Below are 23106 nucleotides of genomic sequence, written 5' to 3'. Positions count from 1 at the left end.
GTTTCGCAGAGGAGCTGTCTACTGTTCCAATGCAGTTTGAAATTTGAATGGGCTTTGCTTTCAGTAAACATAATCGGAGCGTGACTACAATTTGTGGGCTAGGATAGGCCCAAAAGAATCTCAGAAAGGAAAAACAAACACCGTCAGCTAGCTTTGGGGCATTCCGAGAATTGAACTCGGGACCTCTCGCACCCTAAGCGAGAATCATACCACTAGACCAAATGCCCGGTTGCGTATTCATCTGAGACATATATAATATATACTATAACACAAAGAAAAGTAGGCGTATTCACCAAAGCACGTTTGATTCAACTACAAAGCTGTCTCCTTCTATCCAAAGAAATTTCAGTTTCTTGGTTATCTTTTGGAGCTTTTGTGTAATAATGGGATTTGCTTCCAAACAATTAGCATAATCAAATTAATCAGTAACGTTATGCTTTGAAAAGGAAACTTCTTTCTTGTTAATTTGCTTAGGTAGTCCAAATTCCAAAACACTCAACCGAGATGAAATGTTCTTACATAATTTGGTTATGGTCATATGTAAAATATGAGAGTTATTCCAGAGCAGGTCTAAAATCATCAGCGAACATACAAAAACAGCATGGAACTTCAAAGGGGTTTGCTTTGTCCCTATGGTTTTCAAGCAAATTGTTTTTTATCTCTGGCAAAGTTCGAGGAATGGGGTTACCCATGAGACCAATAAGTTTCCATGTGAAACTTTAGTTACCTTTTTTAGAAAAGAATTGAAGTAGACGAACAGGGACAGATGACAGCCTCATGAAAAAAAGAAACTGAGTTTCCATTTTCTCTAGATATGATTCATAAACAAAAGCAAACTTTCTGTCCAAAGAACCCAAGATATTACAAGTTCACAATCTTCAAGCACACATACAACATTCTTACAAAAACAACATTTCTCAAACAATTTGGATTAGTAGCTAACATAAACAACGAACTCCAGCAAGGTCTCAACACCATCGGTCGTATTCTGATTGGTAGAAGGGATGATCTTAATAATAGCATAACCCTGAGCATTGACATACTTTCCAGTTCCACCCATGATAGCAAGCTGAGACTCGGAGACTCCTGTTCTGAGAACCCCGAAAAAGCTAAGGCTATCAGCATAATGACCACTCTGAAACATAGCTGTGAATGCCATAGTTTGGCTGGTACCATCCAGAGAACTAGCCACATAGAACCCTTGTGCCTTACCTACAAAACTTGACCGTAAATCATGCCCCTCGGTTAGTTCGTCATCGATCACAGTGATGGTTCCAAACATGAGCTGTTGAAGAGTGGAACCAGATGGAAGATTGCCTCCATTGCTCAGTGGCAGGTTAAATGCATTGTTGAAGTTATTACCATTGTTTTGAACCACAGGCTGTGTGGTGCCACCAAGGCCAGTGAGGAAAGGTAGGTTGTTGTTGTTTATAAGGCCGTTATTGTTGCTATTTTGGGGCACGCCATTATTTATTGGGAGGTTTGCACCATTAGGTTTGGCAAATGGGACTTGGCCAGAGACTGCCGGGTTGCTGACTATGCCAGTCACGGCTCTAGCCGAGGGGTTTGTTCCACCAAGAATGTCATGCATGAAGAAGCTTAAGGTATGACCAGGATTACTTAGCGTGGCACTAGTGCTTGCAGCCCCAGTTGGACTAGGCTGTGTGGGTGCTAATGGTGTAGGTAGTGGTGGAACACTGGTGACAGGATCATCGACAGCATTGCCTGACTCCGGGGGAACAACAGGTACCTCTGGCTGCTCATCCAGGGTTCTAGCTGAGGTAGTAAATACAATGGTAAGAGTGAGGAAGAGAAGACAGGCTATGGCCTTGTTTGTGGTAGAGAGAATTTTGGGAATTTCCATGTCAGAGACTTGAGGGAGAAGCAAGAAAAAGAGCTCAAGAAGATTTCCGGTTTTCTTTAGTGTTTTGCTTACGCATTAGAAGGTATGAAAATGTATGTATATATAGTTTGTGTTCTGAAATAGAAGTTGATGAGATGGAGTTGGTACAGAACTTTTTTACTTTTTATGTGTGTGTGTGTGTGAGTGTAGAGGTTAGAAACCTAAACCTTTTTGTGTTCAGGTCTGGAAAGTGGAATAAGAGGAATGGTTGGGATCGTAACATAAAGGAAGTTCACACATCTGGCACCTAAGAATTGCTTTCAGCACCGAAATAAGCCCCCAGATGAAGATTTAGCATAGCCTCTAAAGGCATTATTGGACCTGGCAGTGGAGTTGTTTGTATACCTAATCATCAATGATGAATACATTAATTACTTCAGTGCCCCTCATTCACAGATCAATCATAGCTATGAAGAGGGAGCTGCTTTTGTTTCTGCCACCAGAAAACGCAATTTCAAGTGAAAACTCAAGATCTCACGGGTGCAAGTGTTAATTTGAAAAACTAAAACATATAATTCTCCATCTGCTATTCTCTACCATTCAAATCAAAACAGAGTACCGTAGTACTGGCACAAACAGTATAAATACTGGTCAGGTTCAGACTTCAGGGATAAATCATCTTTAGAATACAACATACTGAGATCAGCTAGCATACTTGAAGGATTTCGGACAGATAAAGGAAACCAACCTTACTGATAGTAAGGTATTTGCCAGATAAATTTAAAACTAAATATTTTGTTTCTTAAAAAAAAAGATTTCGTAAATATTTTTTATAAAAAAAGCCTTGGGAGTAGTTTTTTTTTTCAAGATATTTTTTAACTCTAGTCATGATTTGTTTTTTAAAAAAAGGTTTTTATAAATATTAAAAAAAAATCCCAGGAATCTGGGCATGATGAACGAGCTCTTGGGCTAAAATTATAGACAGACACGCGTGTCCGCACATTCAAGAAAAACAGAAAAACAAGTTAACATAAAAGAAATTATAAAGAAAAATATATATATCAGAAGTTTAAATAACTAAACATCCATCAACCCTATAATCCACATCTCTGACAGTGATCGAGAAAGAAAGAAAAAGGCAATTAATTAAAAACCTGGGTATAAATATAATTTTTTTTCTCATTTCACTGTAAGTTACTTTCTTTCTTTTTCTCTCGATTTTGTGTTTATTTTACTTCTTTCAACAGTTTCTTTAATTTAGGGTTCTATATATATGCCACAGTTAAGACTATAATGGATCAGTATTTATAATTGATTAACATTATTTATCTATTAAATCCAAGCCAATACTAATTATTCAAGTACTTTCTGTTCCAACAAATCATGATCTCGTCCCTTATCTCTAACTTTTCAAGCCTCGTTTCATTGAGCTTTCGCTTCATCGTTTTGCTTACTGTCTTGGGACAACAGAAATATTTATTATTGTGGTCAACGGGTAACGAGGCCAAAGATTTACATGTGAATTGAGACATGATTAGGGTTTTGATATCTGTTGCAAGAGTGGGCCAGGTTGTGATAATTGCGTGATTGGATGTTGGCTTTGGGTGGGCTTTCAAGTTCCACGTCTTTCGTTCAAGCCCAGAATTTCGGCTTTTGAAATTTTCACACACTATAGGAAGAGTTTGGCCCGTTGGTTGCATGTTTAAAAAAAAATTAAATTTTTTTATTTAAAATTATATTTTTGAATCATTTTAATATTTTAATATTAAAAATAAATTTTAAAAATAAAATATATACTAGTTAGATATACTTTCAAATAAAAAATACTTTAAAAATTATCCCTTAAAAAAGCACAAGAAGAAAGAATTATTCAACTTTGAAATTTTATTTTCAAGATTATTATTAATTTAAAAAAACATTAAAAATGCCATTAAACTACTGAAACAATACCAATTTTACACCATTTTTTTTGCATTAGTTTTATCTTAAAATTATTTTAATTTTATAATAAAATTTTTTATTAGATTCACTCTGCGAAAATCATTAACTTCCATATATGTCATATCATGATTTGAACCGATAAATCAGTGGATATATATATATAGAGAGAGAGAGAACAACAACTTAAGAAACAATAGAAGAGCTTCTAACGAACAACGCCAGCAGGGCCAGCAGTATCAGCTTGCAGCAGCAAGCCCAGGCCTTGTGAAAGGGTGATTGATATCTCTACTGTAAGAAAAATTTCTGGGCCTCTTGAGAGGGTAAAAGGATAGAATAAAAGTATTTGCTATACTTTTAACTTCTGAATGCACATTTAAATTGAGATTGAGGTGGCCAAGATTAACTTGTTTGGTTTTGAGGCTTAACCGTGATTTTTTTATTTTAAATTGTTTTTTAGTGTTTTTTTTTTATTTTAATGTGCTATATAAAAAATAAATTTAAAAAATAAAAAATATTATTCTAATTTATTTCCAAGTAAAAATTAATGTTTTTTTAAAATGCATGTTTGAAAATGTGTTAGAAGTTATTTTTTAAAATATTTTTTATTTAAAAATTTATCAAAATAATTTTTTATATCAATATATCAAAACAATATAAAAATATAAAAACCAAGCATTTTAAAATTTTAAAAAAATAAAAAATAAAAAATAAAAAAATAATTATACCACAACAACAAACAATATCTAAATAATCAAGAGTAAATAATGAAAATAGCGACGAGAAAGGGAAATGAAAGGGGAAGGCAGTCAAACAATGAATGATTGATATCTCGTTCACTTTTTTGTTCTTTCCATTTTTCGCCATTCCATCAACAATATGGTTTATCCTAAGATTCAAATAATCGAAAAAAAAATCCTAACACCACCAAGAACATCTCCGAGAACACGACCACGTTCATGTCGATGAGCAGTCTCTACTGCTACTTCCTAACTGTCCGGTCGAGTTCAAACTTGTAGCCAGACAATGAAAACATTGTAACAGACATTAAATTCATCCATCGGATCCATTTTAACGCTTTGAAAAAGAAAAAAAAGTTTCCTTGTTTGACAATTTTATCTTCCTTTATTGGCTTGTGCTCAAAAAACAAGGTCGACAGAAGATCATAAACAATCCAGTCAGAATCTCAAACACCGGACCATAAACAAGTTTCCATCATCTCGAGTTCAAATTTGAAGAAAAAAAAAGATCTAGAAAAACATTCCTGTAATTTCATTCTTTAGGGTCTTGATTATAAAAATTCTGTTCGAAATTGGAAGGGTAAATGGCTTTCAGAAAAGGCAAGTTGTTTCTGGATCAAGAAACAACCTTTCTGTAATAAACCTTTCTGAAATAACTCACATATATAACACGTCTCCTCAAAACCTAGAATATACTAATATTATCCTGAACCCCACAAAGCATAACATGTGCCCGTATCTTTTCTGGTCCGGTCCGGTCCAGTTCGCTCCGGTCCAACAGCCATCATAATCACAAAATAAATAAGCCACTAGTTTTTCACCTGTCACCAATTCCTACGATTCACTCTCTCGGTCTCTACCCCCGTCAACCTTTCACTGCTATTTCTCCCACGGACAGAAATAATGGCTTTAGAGATCTGTGTCAAAGCTGCTGTTGGTGCCCCTAATATTCTCGGAGATTGTAAGTTTTGTTTGATGTTTTTTTGGGTGTCGTTTGTTTGTGATTTTAAACCCGGGTTTTGATTGGACTTGTGTATTTTTGCTGTTTTAGGCCCATTTTGCCAGAGAGTTCTGTTGAGTCTGGAAGAGAAGAAAATTCCATACAAGTCTCATCTCATCAATCTGGGTGATAAACCTCAGTGGTATTAAAACGATCACATCTATCAGTCTTCAGAATAGTTGTGTTTATTGCAGTTTGAGGTTGTTGAGTGCAGAAAATGGGTTCCTGTTGTATCTATGTTTTATTTCCTACATGTGTAATATTGAAGCTTTTCTTGCCGTGTTGGATTACTTGTAGCTGTTGTTTTTAATGTCTCCATGTGCTCCACATGTGTGTGAGTGTGCCTGTATATATATATGCTATTTGCTTAAGAAGATACCTGCTAGTTGTAATGGTTATTGTTGACTTCGAGGGAAAAAAAGCCCCTCATTTAGTTAACCACTGAGAACACTCTATTTAAAAACGATCTTAGAGGGCAATATCATTGTTTTAATCTAAGATCGTCTTTTTTTTTAACTCAGATATGAAATGAATGCTTTAACGTGTGAAGAGGATTCAACATTATTGATAACAACCGGTATCATAAACTATGGATCAACGGAGCTTTAATGACTAGAGTACCCTTGATATGATCAAATTGAATAGGCATGAAAAATGCATGTGTGATTTTGTAGATTTTATGCGTCATGATGGATTGAGATTCGGGAGGTTGTTGTTTTGATAGGTTTTTGGAGATAAGCCCGGAAGGAAAGGTCCCAGTGGTGAAAATTGATGACAAATGGGTCGCAGATTCTGACGTGATTGTTGGTATCTTAGAGGAGAAAAACCCTGAACCCCCTCTTGCCACTCCTCCGGAATTTGCCTCTGTGTAAGCATCTTTCACCTTCCTTTACTATCTCCAGCAGTTTGAATGCGGATGTGATAGTTTTGCTGGATTATTTTTTTCTACTGAATGATGTAAATACGAGAAGTTGCTGAATTTTCGAGATAGATATTGTTTGTAAATCTCTTTCTCTCTCTATCATCAACCACTGATTCTTTTTTGTTTTCTGTGCTTAAATTTACGGTGCTTTCTCCTCGCCGTTTATGTGGAAATGGCAGTGTGCAAAAATTCTTCATGTCTCTTATATTTGTTCTCATTTCATGATAAATCATCATAAAAAAATCTTCTTACTCGTAGCTTTTTTTATTCTTCTTCCAGGGATGCATTATTGTAGGACATGTTTTCTAATTATTATAACAACAAACTGATCTATGCTTGAGGTTGTTTTCGGATGTATTTTGTGTGGTCATGCTTCTATTCTCATTGGCTGCCACTAGAAGGTTATCAACAGAGATTAATTTGCAATATAAACCATGTGGAACTACAGGGGTTCGAAGATATTCCCATCTTTTGTTAAGTTCTTGAAGAGCAAGGATCCCAATGATGGAACTGAGCAGGCTTTGCTTGAGGAATTGAAGGCATTGGATGGGCATCTCAAGGTGCACGTATGTATAAATTTGAAACACAGACTTATCTTTGAAGAGTTTATGGTTCTGTTTGACTTTTCAGTTTTGAAGTGCAATCTAATTTATTGGAGCATGTTATCAGGGTCCTTTCATTGCTGGGGAAAAGATCACAGCAGTGGATTTGAGCTTGGCTCCGAAGCTTTACCATCTTGAGGTTGCTCTTGGCCATTTCAAGAACTGGACTATCCCTGACAATTTGACACATGTCCTCAACTACATTAAGGTACTCTATCTTTTTTTGTTATCCTGTGATTACGCGCTTGTTTGTTGTTTCAGATTTGACTTCAATCAAATGAATGATGGATCTAAAACTATGACAAGCTGTTTTTATGTATGCTGTTTTTGGTCATGATATTAATCATTCATATGAGATGGTAGGTTCGCTAACCGCCTTCACACACCTGATGACCTGATTAATCATTCATCTCGCTTCTTGGCACATTACTATCTTATTGCTCATTGGTGCATATGATATGGGGGCTGCTTGTGCCTGAGGATTATCAGGTGCTCAAAGAGATAGAACTAGCTGGTAGAAAAATAAAATGAAGTTTTTATACTTGTGTGAAGATGCCCTCTTCCTTGTCAAGGTTGGTGTAGAGGTCTGGGGCAGATTCATCGAATACCATGATGTTAATGCTATCCATTTGATGGGGTCACATCATCCTGCATTAGGAAGCCAGAACCTTTTCCAGGGATGTAGCTGAGTTGTATAAGCCCTGGTTTCGGCGGATCTTACAATGTAGATAGGTTTGGCACATGATGCCCTTTTCCCGGCCACCAAATGCATCTGTATTCTTTGCGCTTAAAGAAGGGTATCATTGCAAGATATGTTAAACCAATTCCCAGTTGATATTATTACGTTGTTGTGTCAGCTTAAGAGATGGCTTAAACTCTTGGAGTTGTAGATTCATAAAGTGTTTTAGATTCAATTGTTTGATGCATGGAAGCAAAACCAACATTAAGAAATCTGCTTTGCTATGAGCAAGTGCTCTGATATTATTACCATAGGAGTAGGCTTGAACAGTGCACCATAGGATGTATCCTCCTAGGACTAAATTTCCTGAAGCCCATGCCTTTGAACCGTAAGGGAAGTAAGGAATTCACAAGGGCCTTTTGCCTTTCATGTATTTTGTGCTCAAGATACAAAAATCATTATATTGAATTGCTATAATAATTGATGCGCTAAGACTCTGGGAAAGAACTTTATCACGTTGGCTGTTAGGTGAAGTTTATTTGAAATAGAGCCAGAAGCAGGTGAAGTCTAGTCACCTTCAAAATACTGATATTACTTGATGGTTGACTGATGAAGAAGTGTTTGAATGGTGTTATTTGATTTCTGAATTTTTGTTGTTTTGAACTGTTACGATTTAGGTCAGTAGAAATATAGAACCCAAATCCCCCTGAATTGTTGGAGTTGGAAAATGATTAAAAAAATATCGTTGCTCTTGCTTTGCAGTTGTTGTTCTCCCGTGAATCTTTCAAGGAGACAAGAGCTGCCGAGGAACATGTCATTGCTGGATGGGAGCCAAAGGTCAACGCATGAATTAGTTCCAGATTATAAGATATCGGAACCTAGTCATGTAATGTGGTGGTTGAGCCTTCTCCATCAGGAAAAGAAAGAAGTGCTGAGCCTGGTGTATGTTAGAAATCTAAAACTATAAGATACACGCAGGGGGGTGCTCTATTATCTAATAAAATCCATTAACCTATCAGTGCAGTGGCCTATTAATTTGAAATGGCTGGCATTATTTTAATCTAGCTCTGTTATTGGAGCACTGGCTAATGTCCATTCTGTTACTTTGCTCCGTTGTCATCCATTAATAATTCGAGTTGAAGCTGGACTGCATTATCCCTCCGAGATTTTCCATTTGCTGGAAATGCTACACCACCACTTGGCTCTCCACGTTGGCTTGGATTCCAAGGTGAACCTTGAACAAATTAGACCGAATTAGACGAGGAATAACTTACCCAGTCAGGTTACAATATAAAGTTGAATACAAACCTGCAGATAAGTCATGAACTATCCATCTATCTCTAATGAAAGGATTTTTTATCGAGCCGTAATTGGCCACCCAATCTGCTGCTGTATTCCCCTCCTGAATTGTATGTTGAACTCTGATTTCCCATTCCCTAGCTAGGGCTTCCTTAACTTGAGTGATCAAAGCATTATTAGAATCACTTTTAGTACTAGATTTCTTAATCAAACCGACAACTAAAATCGAATCCGTGTCTAGAATTACCTGACATAATCCAAGGGTCCATGCAAGATCTAAGCCAGTGACTACTGCCCAAAGCTCTGCTCTAACTGAAGTGCATATACCCGTGTTGACTGCGAAATTTTGCATCCAGGTTCCCATACTATCTCTGATCAGCCCTCCAGCTCCTGCCACACCAGGATTGCCTTTACTGCACCCATCTACATTCAACTTAAACAATTCCTCCTGAGAATATTCCCATCCAACCCAACTGACTTCAGACTTTTTCCTACCTGAGATGTCAACACCCTTATTGACAATTGAAGTGTCCACCATCATATTCCGAATGGCAGCTATAGAATAATCAGAAAAACCTGAGCCGCCACCAAATACCTTTTCATTTCTGGATTTCCAAATGAACCAAACTACTATTCCAAACACCGTATGCCAAGGCCACCCTTCCCGTGTCTTTTCATTGCTAGAAAGGCTGCTCATTAACCACTTTCTCAAATTAGCAGCAAAAATTACCGTCTGCTTCTAGTCGGAATGGGCTGCTGGACAATCTCTTAGGGCATGAATCACATCCTCCACTCTCCTCTGAGAGCAAGGACAGCATGGGTCATGTCTAGTGACTCTTTGTCATCAATTTTCCATGAGCTACAATCCACTTGTATCTTATAAGCGAGACAGCCGTTTGTCCACCTGTACAAGGAGGGCAGCGACAGCTTGCCAGAGCATATAGCTTCTACTTTCGAGACAATAAACATTAAGGAAAAACACCGCACCAAGAAAGAGAACAAATTAAATTAAAAAGGAACAACCCCAGAAATGGATTGTGGAAACTTTATGGTTGATTAAGGGGGTGGGAAAATAGGGAGGCCCGCGCAAGCGAGTTCTGCAAAGTAAGCAGCGTCAACGCTCGGCCAGCCTATAACCCCTCCACAAATTCATGCGCACAAACTGTGTCGGCGCGGCGAGCGGCTCCCACCTCTCGCTTTGTTTTCCTTACTCATTAGTTTAAGGCAAATTTTTTAGATGGTAGCAATAGATTATTTATAGTACCTCACTTGGAGAAGGGTTGTCGTTTTTCCGATGTGGGACTGCATGATGAGATTTCACCCTCGCATCAACTATGCCGCTTTCAACGCGGGCTGCAAAGTCCACACAGCTCTCCGCGAGTAGATTCCTACCAGGGATTTTAGTGCTCGTGGCTGGAGGTAACATGATACGGATTGCTAAATATAAACAGAGTGAAGGAGCGATACAAACTGACGCAATGAATGGCATTGTTTTGTATAATACAGATTACAATCTCATGACTCCAAAAGAAAACAAACCTTACGACGAGTATTGCATTGCATTTTACAACAGTAAAGCATGCATGCAAGCAAGCAATCGAACCTTATAATCAATGATTTAGAGACAGATATCATATATACGCAGTGCCTTGAAAAATCGGCATCATATGTTCATAAAAATAATCAAGCAAATTTCAAGACTTTCGAGACAACAATGGCTCCAAGTGCGGCTTTGTATACTTGGGAGCAGAGGTTTTATTATCACCTGACTCTAACTCTGCTATTGATAAATCCTCTTCCCTCTGCTTCGATAACCTTTTAAAGATTCTTGGTTTATCCTCAGCAAATGGATCTTGTTTCTTAGGAGATTGGCTTAAGCTCTGAACATGCTGAAGGCAAACTTGAACAGCATCATGCACTCTCACAAAGTACCGCTCCTTACCAAGAAGCTCTACAATACCAGCTTTTGTTAAGGTCAGCAGAACATCTCGGTTTGGATTGGAAATACAGATCTGCAAAAGGCACAACAAAAAGCAGAGATTATACTGTGTCTCTATATAAAATGAACAACTTGTACTTGATCGTGACTTCCACAAAAACAGACACTCAACCTGAATGTCCCGTGAATTGTACTCCTGGTGCAAGTCTTTCAATGCTTGAACAGCACTGGAGTCTATGTATGTAATAGCTACAAAATAAGAAATATTTGGGGTATAGGTAAGTGGATTGTTTAATGAACCTTATTTTTTCAGCTTCAATAGCATACATGAAAAATCAGAACGAAAAAAGTTATGGCTTTAATGATAACGCCATGCTAAAATCACTGAACCCAGTGGCTATAACACAAAATATTTCATAAGAACAAAAAACTGAATCAGCATAAAAACATGTACATGGAAAACAGAAAGACGTGAAAAACAAAGCAAACAGTTTTGGTGGCCGAAAGTGACTTTTGCAAGTATAAAATCTTAGATTAGGATGAATAAGACTTACGTGACATCTCTAAAATCACAAAATAAATCTTTTCAACTTCTGGTCCACGTCTGGAAGATTTGTCAGCATCAACTTCGTATTCCCGTAACCTGACAAAGGAAATACCACTAACCTAAACTCCAAAGAACTTGAAATCCCGGGTTATATTAATTTAGGGGAACACAAAATTTCACCTGTCTTTTATGAAACTTATATTAGCAAAATAGATGGGTGCATCAATGCGAACAATTACAATTCCATTGTAAGTATATGCTTCTGGATACTGTTCAATATTTCTGTAGACGGTGGTGCCAGGAAGACGTCCCAAGACAGCTGCAGTGTACACCAAATTAAAATTATTAAATGCAGGCTTAAACTATAAACGTATCTACAATAATTCAGAACCAATGTAATATGATTTTCAACAAAAAAGTGCATCAGTCTGAAGCTTGCAGCCTTTATCTCCAGTTCCCAGACCACCCAAAAATTTGACCATTTATCGGGATAAAAAGGGCTTCTAGGGAAATTTGATCTTTTAGAAGTTCAAACAGGAAGAAAAAAAATCAAATAGAGCCATAATGAAGATGCAGATAATGTCATTGCCATAGTTGATATGATGAAGCAAATGACAAAGCTCATAATAATGATTACACAGAGCAGATAATACAGATCTACTGGGATTTAGAGAACAATTAAACCTAATCCTAACACACATAAATACTATGATGTAACAAGTCCCACTTACCAATGTGTGGATTTGCAGATTCGTGGATGACAAAAGCAAGTGATGCACCAACCTGCAGTTTCAAAACCAATTTAGAGTAAGTAATGCATGCACAATATATACAACCAGTGGCATGGTAAAGGATTATCAACCAAATTGTCTCAGAGTTATGTCAAACTGGGGACCTAAAAGGACTTCGCAAGATTATGTCAAACTATTGCACTTGAACGAAAAAGAGGTTGATAGATTCAGCATCTTATAAATAAGCCGAGAAGGCAGCTGACATGAAGTGTTTGCAGATTTCAGATAACCAGTGCATAAATCTCATATTTTACTGTCCAAATCATCACGTCTAACATTACTTCTTTAAACACTCACCCCAACAAGGACACCAATCTCAATCCCAAGGAACAATGTTGTAGTACTGGTAATGATCCAAAGAACAAAATCTTTCTTATCCACACGCCATAAGAAGATAGCCTCATCATAATCCACCTGAAATGATAGACATCCAAGGAAATAAATAAATAAATATAAATAGGATTTAAGCCACAATCCAAGCAAGGTGGTAACGAGTACAATTCACTTTCCAATACCAACACAGGTACAAATGAGCACCAACTACCAAACTCAACTTAGAAGGATTTGTGCTCTAATATTATTCATTTGATTATCTCTACTCTTGCCATCACATATGACCTTGCTTGGAGAGCCAATACAAACTGATGATTTAAAATGATATGGAAGTTTCAGTCTATTGGAGCTTCATATCAATATGCTTGAATGCTTTGTCCCACAGCATGTAGCTTTCAAAGACAAAAAGGTACAAAAATGATTTTGAGCCATAAATACTTTAAAAACATGAAATTATAGTAGAACTTCTTCATGGCTCATTTTTTTCTTTGTTCTTTTTTGTTTTGTTTTTTCATTGAGAAATATGCATCTTAACCTTGTAAACGATGTAACTTGAAAAATACAATAACAATCTCCAAAACTTCAATTTCACATGTGATGCAAAATCCAAAAGTGAATATTCGGACAGTTATGTCATAGAAATGAAAGATCGCTAGCTAGCAGAGATAGTAGATAGTCATATAAAACCCATATATAATATATTCTGAGTAAGACTCCTGCTTGCCACAGAGAAGCCAAATGTAGGGGAAAACTTGTTCTTTAAATTAGAAATTCAGCTTATGTACATTGGTGATGTAATCCATAGACAAATGTAAAACATCAATGGTGGTGGTCGTGTGCTACATGGTTTTATGGCTAATATAGAATGTGTTCTTCATTTAAAATTGACCTCTGGGCAGCAGTCTTGGGTCTTCAACTGGCTTGGCCGTGTGGTTTCAAGAAAGTTATTTTGGAAATGGATTGTAAGGTTCTAGTTGATGCTACTAATAAGGTCTCTTCCTCATTCATTCACGATCCATTATTCAACGAGGTTATGAGTTTTCTCAAGCGTGATTGGGAGATTTATACGAGTCATACTTATAAGGAAGGTAATCAGTGTGTGGATTAGTTGGCCAATCAAGCCCTTTCTATGGAGATTGGAACTCACTATTTTGATTCCTTGCCAGTTGGAATGTCTAATCTACTGTATCAAGATATTATTGGGGTAGCTATTCCCCGTCTAGTCTGTATATAAATTCTTGTTACTCTGGGCGTTTAGCCCCTTTTATTACCAAGAAAAAAAGACAAACTTGGAAAGCATAGATGTTAAACAGAATTTGTAGTCGATTCCTCAGCTTGTGATTTTATCATACTTACCAGGCCCATCACAGCAGATACTACTATTGCAGCTAGAGCACACTGCAAAGAGTAGAAACCACAAAATCCTCAATTAGCTTCCAATTTGAAATAAAAGAATATTTAGGCTCCTCAACGAACACAATGATAACGACAATGATACTTTAGATAAGGGGAAAAGGCATTGAAAAGTGATTTGCTTGGTACTATCACACATCTCAAACACATTAATTTTCTAGGACAAGAATTGCAGAGCGCTTCAAGTCAGAATTTATTTGATAGACATGACAGAATACTGTCCAGACAGCCTCTTTCTCTACAGTTTTCACAACCTTTTTATTGCAAAACAAATGTAACAGCAGGGACATAGAAACAAACCTGTGGTATGTATTCAAATAACGGAGTCAAGAATAAAAGAGAACAGCCCATAATTATTCCAGCTACAACTCCAGATAAGCCGGTTTTAGCCCCACCTTCATTATTTACAGCTGACCTAGAAAATGAGCCTGCTTATAGAAAAAGAAGCTCTCATTTTATTGAATGACATTCCAATACAAACTTCAGGAATAAACAGATGATGAAGGACAAAAACAGGTTATCAAAGTCAAATCCATGGTTAAACTTGGAGCTTTTAGCACCTCCCAGAAATCCCACCTGTTGAAGGGTATGCTGAAAATAATGAGCCCATGATATTGGCCAAACCAAGACCGAACAACTGTTGAAAGAGAAACAAAGTTAAAAATTCATTTTGTTATGCTAAAGTCTAGACCATAAATAGAGAACCAGCCAATAAGTTTCAATTAGGCCTCTTATTTATTTGCACAACCAAAAAGGAAATCAACTAGCACAAATAAAAGTTTGTAGCAGGGGTGATCATCCTATATTCATGGAGAATGGAGGCATCTAGTATGCTACATTCACCCTCAAAAAACAAAATGCTTATCGGCACCTTCCATTTCTATTTCTAAAACATACCTCTTGACTTGAATCCAACTCATACCCATTCTTTGCTGCCAATGCTTTAGCAATCCCAACAGATTCCTAAATTTCAAAGATTAATTTGAATGGATGCGGAACAACTCAAATTTAAAAAGCAGTATTGCAAGCAGATGATCCTCAAAACCTCTCTTACCAATATGGCTACTCCAGTAATAAGCATTGCTGTTGGAATTAAAGACTTTGCATACTCGAATTTTTTCGGAAAAGAGAAGCTTGGGAGTCCCTGGGGTATCTCTCCTACCTAAAACAACGCCATACTTTTAATCCCTGTCAATTCTGGGATGATTTGTTTGAAATGGAAATATGGCATTCACCAAACAAGGAAACAGTTGAGAGAAAACATTTATAAATAAAACATGTTACCATGAAGTTTATTTGGAATCCAAAGTTTCATTCGCCAAGATCAATAATAGTGTCAACTCTGTGACAGGACAGGAATGACCTAGTGAAGCAGGAAAACCACTTTGCTGGTTTTGCATTCCTCTACCTCATGTTACATCCTCCCTAAGATCCAAAACTATTATTACATGCAAAATTCGGTCCTTGGTTGTTCAAAGAGAGAAGAGGTTGGACATATTGATTGTTCTCTCAGTTAAATTCCTACGACAATGGAAATTCAGTGACACTGTGAAGACAAGTACCCTAAATCTAGAACGATTATTCTAGGTTGGAGCAATGAAACAAATATTAAGCCAGTAAATGGCATATTGGCAGTTCTAAAAATAACGTGGTTTCAATGTAGGCAATGAAACGAAACACGGAATTTCTCAGATACTTGGGCTTAGGAGAGTCCAATTAAAGCATAGATCAAATTGGCCTTGTAGCTAAGATTGGTAGAAAGCAAATGCCTCGTAGCAACCAGCTGTAGCACATTCAAATCAACTAGATTCCAGACACATAAGGACAGTCCAGTAAGATGTGACAATAAAACTTGAGTTCCAAGGCAAAAGCTGAGATGTTTCTTTTTCTACATTTTGTTATTGTAAATAAATCCAGGTAAAAAATCACATAAAACACAAAAAACTGTCTCTCACAATGCAAAATGTGAGTCTCCAAACTACAAAATGTTCATCAACTTGGTGTAGAGATTGAGGTTATAAGATGAGTGGGAAAAAAAAAACAAAAACAGAACAGAATAAACAAGCACTACTTAGAAAAGAGCGTAGACATTAGAAAGGGATCAGCATTCAAATTACCTCATCTCATCAGGGAGATAAAGGATCGATAAATCTATTCTTATATATGAAATAAATAGCTTTACGATGCATTCACTTTATATGTCATTCTCACCAAAGAAATCGAGGATGGATGAAACATTTTCACAAGAAGTGTACCCAAAACAACTCCTGTAAGTGGACCTGCTGCCCGTAGGAACCTGAACTGCTTCCTTGATTTTCCCTTAAAATAAAAATTTGATGTCATAAACGAGATCCAGGAAGAGACACTTCCTACCAGTTACCACTAAAATCTTAAGTGATTTCATACCAAATGTTTCATGACCAAAAGTATTGCAAGAATGCAAGATCCCATCACAAAAGGAGGCCAAGAGAACTACAAAAGGAAAACATCACCTGTTGTTAAAGAAAGAATTGATGAGTGGTAGTAAATAACAGCAAACATCGAACAGGAAGATAAGATCACAGCTAGTTGATTCACAAATCACATTAAATAAAAGGACTAAAAATAAATTATAAAGGGGAAATTCAGGGTGCATAAACTCAAGTTTTTAAAAATATTATAACATGAAGTTCTAGTTATCAGCCATCAAACAATCATAAAACCAGTGGTTGAAGATTGGTAGCAGCCAATTCATATATATATATATAAAAAAAAAAAATGGTAGCTGCCAGAAACATGGGGCAAGATCGGGATCATGGTACTACCATATGACTACATGCAAAAAATTACCACCATCCACTTCACACAATTTAATCATTGGGCCAGAACACCTTTTTCGATAAGCCCTTCGTGACCCTAAAATATGTAAAACTATTCTCTTAATTTAACAAGCCACAAATAACAGATTGCAACAAATTATCTCTCAACATGAATAATCCATACCTTATGTGCTCCAGATATTATGCTTTTAATCAACGGCACAATCTTGCTACTTCGTACAATATCATACCCCAAGAAATACTTTGCTTGGGACAGTGCAATAACAATGGCTGAAGCACTAGTGAAGCCAGAAATCACAGAGTGGCTGATGAAGCGGATAAGCCATCCAAGCCTACAGCAAAGAGGAAAACACGCATATTAATAGCTTAATGAATTCAGAATGCGAAAGAAATTTTATAACTAATACATTGAACGTAGTACCTCAAAAGTGCCATTATGCATTCCAATATTCCAACCATAAATGCCAATAATATCGCAAGTTCTGTGTATAACTCATCAGATGAATTGACAATTCCACCCAATACATTAGAGACTAGCAGAGAAACCAATGCCACCGGTCCAATTGCAAGTTGCCGAGATGACCCAAATATGGCATACACAAATATCGGTACAAAACCAGTGTCTACCTTGCAAAACCAACACAACCATTCTAGAGTTAAAAAGAGGGGGGGGGGGGGGGAGTGGCATATGTGATGGTATGGTGAAGTGAGGTGAGAGAAGAAAACCAATACCTAGAAGTCATCATATATATGTAAAATAATCGAACTATGATATCAGTTCAAAAGATAATAGATGCTGTCATGATTAGATCATCTTTCATCTGTGTAAGGTGCTACGATATCTAATTATTATCAAACTGAATTATAAATTATTTATTTTATCATATTTTTGTGCTTTAAAATTCTGCCACAGAATTTTTCTTGGCAAGCACTGCAAGAACTATGCTATTACAGGGAATTTCTGAATCCGAACATTCATGACCATGTTTTCAACAAAAACCTTATCAAAAGAAGTAAGATTTATAGCAGTTTTGATCTTATGGTAACTTACATAATCCATAAATTGGGTGCAGTCCTGCCAATTTCGCATAAGACATTGCCTGTTCATTACAACAAAAAATAAATGAATGAATAATCCAACCAGTCTACATAAATCTTAAATAATACACAATGCTAGCAGCAACATTATATTACGTTTAATATGCTAAAATCTGACTCAGAGGGAAAGAGCAAAATCACAGAAGGCTGTGTTTGGTTGCAGACATATCGAAATTCCACACTCAACACGTCATTTAACCAAACACGACCTAATCTAAAACAAAAAAATAATATCATTAATCCTTGAAAAATTCTCTCAATCTAAACAGCATCTCCAGTAAAACCAAATCCAGTGAATCCAATCAATCTCAGTTGAGTAATTGCCTCCGCAACAACCATGACTAATCAAACAAGGCAGAGACATGCACTACGTGAACTGTTGACAACTGTAAGACTCTGTTTGGTTACCGAGAAAGCACACGAAAATTACAGAAAAAAGAAAGAAAGAAAGATTAACAAGTTACTTAACTCAGCAACTGATTGAATAGAAAAGAAAGCAAAATCAAAATTAGCTGAGTTCGACTCGGACAACTTAGAGAAACTGAAAACAGCTGCAGAGTCGTCGACTTTTTTCTTTTCTTTCATTTTCCTTAGAGCCAAACACTTGAAGAAATTCAGCGGCTTATAGCTAACTAGCAAAGGAGGATTGCAGATTCTTTTTGTAAAGAGAAGGAGTGGAATTACCTGGGGAACGAGCATGACACCGACGGTGAGACCGGCCATGAGATCAGGCTGGAAATACTCGCGCCATTTATAAGTTCTAATCCAACGGCAACATGGGAGAAACGTGTCGATCCACTGAGCCAGGGTGGTTCGTTTAACTTTTGCTGTCCATCTCGAGAACAGGGCCCCAGGCAGGGGATTCAAGGAGGGAGACGTCGTCGTGTTTGGATGTTGAAGAGGAATGATTTTGACGGGTCGGGTCGGCATGGAGGGTCCGAGTGATGAAGAGGAAGAGGAGGGTACAGAGATTGTGGGGAGATCCCGAGAGCCTGAAGAGGCGAAGGTTCTCTCCATGCGCACCGGTGGTGCGTCGGATTTGAAAAAAAAAAAAAAACGAGGACAGTAGTCACGCAGGTCCCTCTTTCCCAAGCTTGTGATGCGGAAGGCAAGTTGCTTTTCTATCGTGGCTCCACAAGAACCACAACGGAAATCACGTGTAGCAGTAGATTATCAAAATTCCAGATTAATAAATTCATTAGAATATTTTAGATTCCACAGCGTCGACGAGTTGTGTAAAACCAAAAATAAATAAAAAGGATTTAGTTTCAGCGCGTTGAAAACTTGGATAGCTGTATGGATTATTGTTGAAACTAAAACAGAAAAAATCAAACAAGAAAATATGAGTGCAGCTTTTTAAATGAAAGTTTGATTAATGATGAAAGCTGTCATGTTAACTAATGATTGGGGTTAAATGTGGGAATCTAATTGTCAAAATTCGGGGGAAGATTTGATATTTTTGGCTGGAAGGTTGGTTATTGGCTGGAAGGTTGGTTATTGGCTGCGAAATTTGGCGGGCCTGTTGGAATTTTTGTATGTTTTTGCTGCGGGTTTAATTTCTGTGTTGAGGTCACTTGTCGGATTTGTTTGGGAATCCGATGAATGTTATTTAAAAGTTTTTAAAAAAAATTATGTTTTTCAATACTAATGTTAAAAATAATTTTTAAAAAAAATTATTTTAATATATTTATAAATAAAAAACATTTTAAACCATCACTGCTATCATAATTTCAAACAAATCAATTTTTAAAATTTTTAAAAATAATTAAATTAATTATTTTATGTTTTCAGATTGTTTTAATATATTAATATTAAAATTAATTTTAAAAAAATAAAAATATATTATTTAATAAAATACATTTTAAACTACAATAATTATCATACTCTGAAATATCATCCTTGTCGCACTCTAAAATATCAATCAAACATCTAACAAACACAAATATCATAAATTGATGTTAATCTATCCTAGGTAGGGGTGATTTAGATTTGATATTTTCCAAGTTAGTAATTTATGTGTTTCAATACTAATGTTAAAAATAATTTTAAAACAAATTTATTTTAATATATTTATAAATAAAAAACATCACTGCTATCGTAATTTCAAATAAATCAATTTTTAAAATTTTTAAAAAGAATTAAATTAATTATTTTATGTTTTCATATTGTTTTAATATATTAATATTAAAATTAATTTTTAAAAATAAAAAATATAATTTTTAATAAAATACATTTTAAACTACAATAATTATCATACTCTGAAATATTATCCTGATCGCACTCTAAAATATCAATCAAACATCTAACAAACACAAATATCATAAATTGATGTTAATCTAATCCTAGGCAGGGGTGATTTAGATTTGATATTTTCCAAGTTAGTGTTTGCCGTCTAAATGGAAACAAATGGAGGAAAACAGCTCTGGTAATTTGTGGTCAGGAATCAAGGTGGCTCTGACTGTGTATTTCTATAATTGGCAATAAAGTAACGGGAGTAATAAAGAAAATGAACTAGCCCGCAAACGGAGGAGATGCATGGAGTGTACTAGGACGTGATAGGAAGAAGGTTCAAAGAGTAGAGCGCGTGACGAACCAGATTCGTAGACGCAATCATTATTCTGTTTAGGTACCTTAGAGATGTCCAGAAACCACGTCATTTCTCAATGGCTCCATGAACATAGACCGCGAAAGATTCGATTAAACAACACCCTAATCGCCGCCGCCGCCGCCACTCGATCAGATCTGAGGTCAGCATCCAACGCTGCTAGCATAGTTACTGCCCCCACCACTACCTCGTCACATCATTTTTTTTTTTACCACCATCATTCCACTAAGTGTTTTATTTTTTTGTACAATGTCAATTTCTGTTTTTTAAATTACTTTTTATTAAAAAAAATTAAATTTAAATTTTTTTAAATATTATTCAATAATTTTAATATATTAATATTAAAAATAAAAATAAACTAAAAAATATTTTAAAAAATCACATAACATTATAATACCAAATTATATAATATACCAATGAAGTTTAATGTCCCTTTTACTAGACTAAAAAAAGCTTAGTATCTCTTTTATTATTTATCTAAACATAAATTATTATGAATTAAAATAATATAATAACAAAATTATCCTTAAAAAAAACCTTTTAAATATATAATTGGGATAAAATTATCTTTTTTCTAAGATACATTTCAAGAACAAATTAAATGCAACCAACCTGCTGTCACTTTCATGATTAATGCAACAACAACATCTTATAAACATCATCGCTCCATCTCCATCACTTCTTTATCAGTGCCACTTCACCATCATTATACCACCACTACTTTTTTTTCATTACTGACTACAGTACACAGTGGAAGATATGATCATATAAAAACACTCGCGGGAGAAGATTTAGCGGTTGTTTGGTAGTGTGTTAATGGTTGTTTTTTAAATAATTTTTTATATTAAAATACATGTTAATGATTTTTTTATTTTTTAAAAATTATTTTTAATATCATCACATCAAAATAATTCAAAATGTACAAATCATATTAAATTTTAATAAAAAAAATTAAAATTTTTTGGGAACACAATTTACACCGCGTTCCCAAACACATGTTCAAACCTAAAAAATTTAGTTTTGTCAAGTTTTAGATTTATTTCATATAAATTATTAATTTAAATTCACAAATTTAAGGCTACTAAAACTTATATTATCGTTAATTTCAAAGTCTGTATAATTAGTCGTGATACGTGCAAACTGACCCAAATACCTACATTAATAAAAAAAATCACTATCAAATAAGAAGTGTAACTCAATTGATCAAGTTATAGGTTTGTTTTTTTAAAATTATCAATTTAAATTCTATAAATTTCAGAGTTATTAAATATTTATATAATTATTAAATTTAAAATTCATAAAATTAATCAATATATATATATATATGAAATTATCATCCATTGAAAAAAAAATCATCAACGTTTTCAGATTTGAAGATGAGAATAAATGGAGTAATTACTCACTTGCGCATGAGCCATCACCTACAACATTAGATTTAGAGTATGTTTGGAAACACGGTTCAATCTGTGTTCTTAAAAAATTTGAATTTTTTTTTTGTTAAAATTTAATATGGTTTATACGTTTTGTATTGTTTTGATGTGCTGATATTAAAAATAATTTTTAAAAAATAAAAAAATATCATTAACATGTATTTTAATATAAAAAATTATTTAAAAAGCACTCATAACCAATCTTCTAGGGCCATGCATCGTCGATTTGGGTTCGTACAGGCTTGATAGGGGTTAAAAAAAACCTCAGTAAAATAAATTTGGGACCACAACATAGAGTCCCGGTGTCTACATCAACTTCCTCAAGCCTTAGTCGTTGATATAAATGGGACCACAGATCCATGGCACACTGAAAGGCTGGCGCCAGTGTTTGTTTTTTAAGTGCAATCATGTTTTTAAAGATTATATTTTTTAAAATAATAATATGATAATATTATATATATATATATAATATTTTAAAAAACATACTCTACGATAATTTCAAACACTAATGCAGACGTAAAGGTAATTCAAATACTGACGCCGTCATGAAGATAATACGCTGGCTATATTTTAGCCACCTTTGCTTACGCGGCAACGATACTACGAAAGAAAGAGATCATCGACGAAGAATAATACAAACCAAATCTGCAAGTAGCCCATCACATCATCAAATGGAGAATTTAGACAGCAACAAATAAAGAATATATATTATCGGACTCTTTTTAGCTTGATAAAGAAAGGGATTGACAAGACGGTAATCACAACCTCTTGTCAAGGATTCAAGTAGCTCTGCCAAATTGGGTTGATAAGGCTTTATTAACGAATTCACTGAAATATTTTTTACAAGAGAACCACAACCGTGGTGACAGTAAATAAATTTACCTATAAACGAAACGGTGTGTGGTTTTAACTGTGCACGATTTCCTGTTTATCTTCTTCTCATATTTTACAGTAGATTATAATAACGTAATTTTTGAAATTTCTGTCAAACATTCATTTAAGTCCCCTGTCTTTTTTAACTCTTAGGTGATTGATCCTTGAATTTTGAAAAATTTATTCAACCTGTAACGGCTAACGAAATAGCAGTATTCAAAGCTTCACACCTTGC

The 23106-nt window shown here is 35.4% G+C and overlaps 3 protein-coding genes and 2 non-coding genes across 6 annotated transcripts; 1 reads left to right on the top strand and 4 right to left on the bottom strand.

The window, feature by feature from the left end:
• Nucleotides 1-155: 155 nt before the first annotated feature.
• TRNAP-AGG (transfer RNA proline (anticodon AGG)) lies at nt 156-227 on the bottom strand. Its single transcript has one exon. It is a non-coding gene; the product is annotated as a tRNA-Pro (tRNA).
• Nucleotides 228-778: 551 nt separating this feature from the next.
• Nucleotides 779-1937, bottom strand: LOC133705936 (dirigent protein 25-like). The gene has a single exon (XM_062131389.1). The coding sequence runs from the start codon at nt 1862-1864 to the stop codon at nt 932-934; it is 933 nt and encodes a 310-aa protein (XP_061987373.1). The 5' UTR covers nt 1865-1937; the 3' UTR covers nt 779-931.
• Nucleotides 1938-5286: 3349 nt separating this feature from the next.
• Nucleotides 5287-8742, top strand: LOC133704713 (glutathione S-transferase DHAR2-like). 2 transcript variants are annotated; one of them, XM_062129641.1, is made up of 6 exons: nt 5287-5482; nt 5573-5663; nt 6246-6389; nt 6892-7003; nt 7113-7253; nt 8487-8742. In XM_062129641.1, exons 1-6 carry the CDS (start codon nt 5425-5427, stop codon nt 8571-8573), a joined length of 633 nt encoding a protein of 210 aa, XP_061985625.1. In that variant the 5' UTR covers nt 5287-5424; the 3' UTR covers nt 8574-8742. The 2 variants fall into 2 exon arrangements, with proteins under 2 accessions (XP_061985625.1, XP_061985624.1); XM_062129640.1 differs by having other exon boundaries at nt 5297-5482; nt 6892-7009.
• Nucleotides 8743-10096: 1354 nt separating this feature from the next.
• On the bottom strand, nt 10097-10251 carry LOC133706092 (U12 minor spliceosomal RNA). The gene has a single exon (XR_009844437.1). It is a non-coding gene; the product is annotated as a U12 minor spliceosomal RNA (small nuclear RNA).
• A 243-nt stretch (nt 10252-10494) lies between these two features.
• Nucleotides 10495-19096, bottom strand: LOC133704712 (sulfate transporter 4.1, chloroplastic-like). The gene is made up of 17 exons (XM_062129639.1): nt 18648-19096; nt 17917-17965; nt 17287-17488; nt 17029-17197; nt 16453-16518; nt 16258-16365; nt 15101-15208; nt 14944-15009; nt 14623-14683; nt 14347-14474; nt 13990-14031; nt 12598-12714; nt 12241-12292; nt 11690-11828; nt 11517-11605; nt 11135-11211; nt 10495-11035 (listed from the first exon to the last, which is right to left on the bottom strand). Exons 1-17 carry the CDS (start codon nt 18978-18980, stop codon nt 10718-10720), a joined length of 2124 nt encoding a protein of 707 aa, XP_061985623.1. The 5' UTR covers nt 18981-19096; the 3' UTR covers nt 10495-10717.
• Between the last annotated feature and the right edge of the window lie 4010 nt (nt 19097-23106).

Source organism: Populus nigra, chromosome 10, assembly GCF_951802175.1.
Source record: "Populus nigra chromosome 10, ddPopNigr1.1, whole genome shotgun sequence".
Lineage (NCBI taxonomy): Eukaryota > Viridiplantae > Streptophyta > Magnoliopsida > Malpighiales > Salicaceae > Populus > Populus nigra.
Note: the sequence above shows the minus strand (reverse complement) of the source record. Positions and strands in the feature narration are given on the sequence as shown.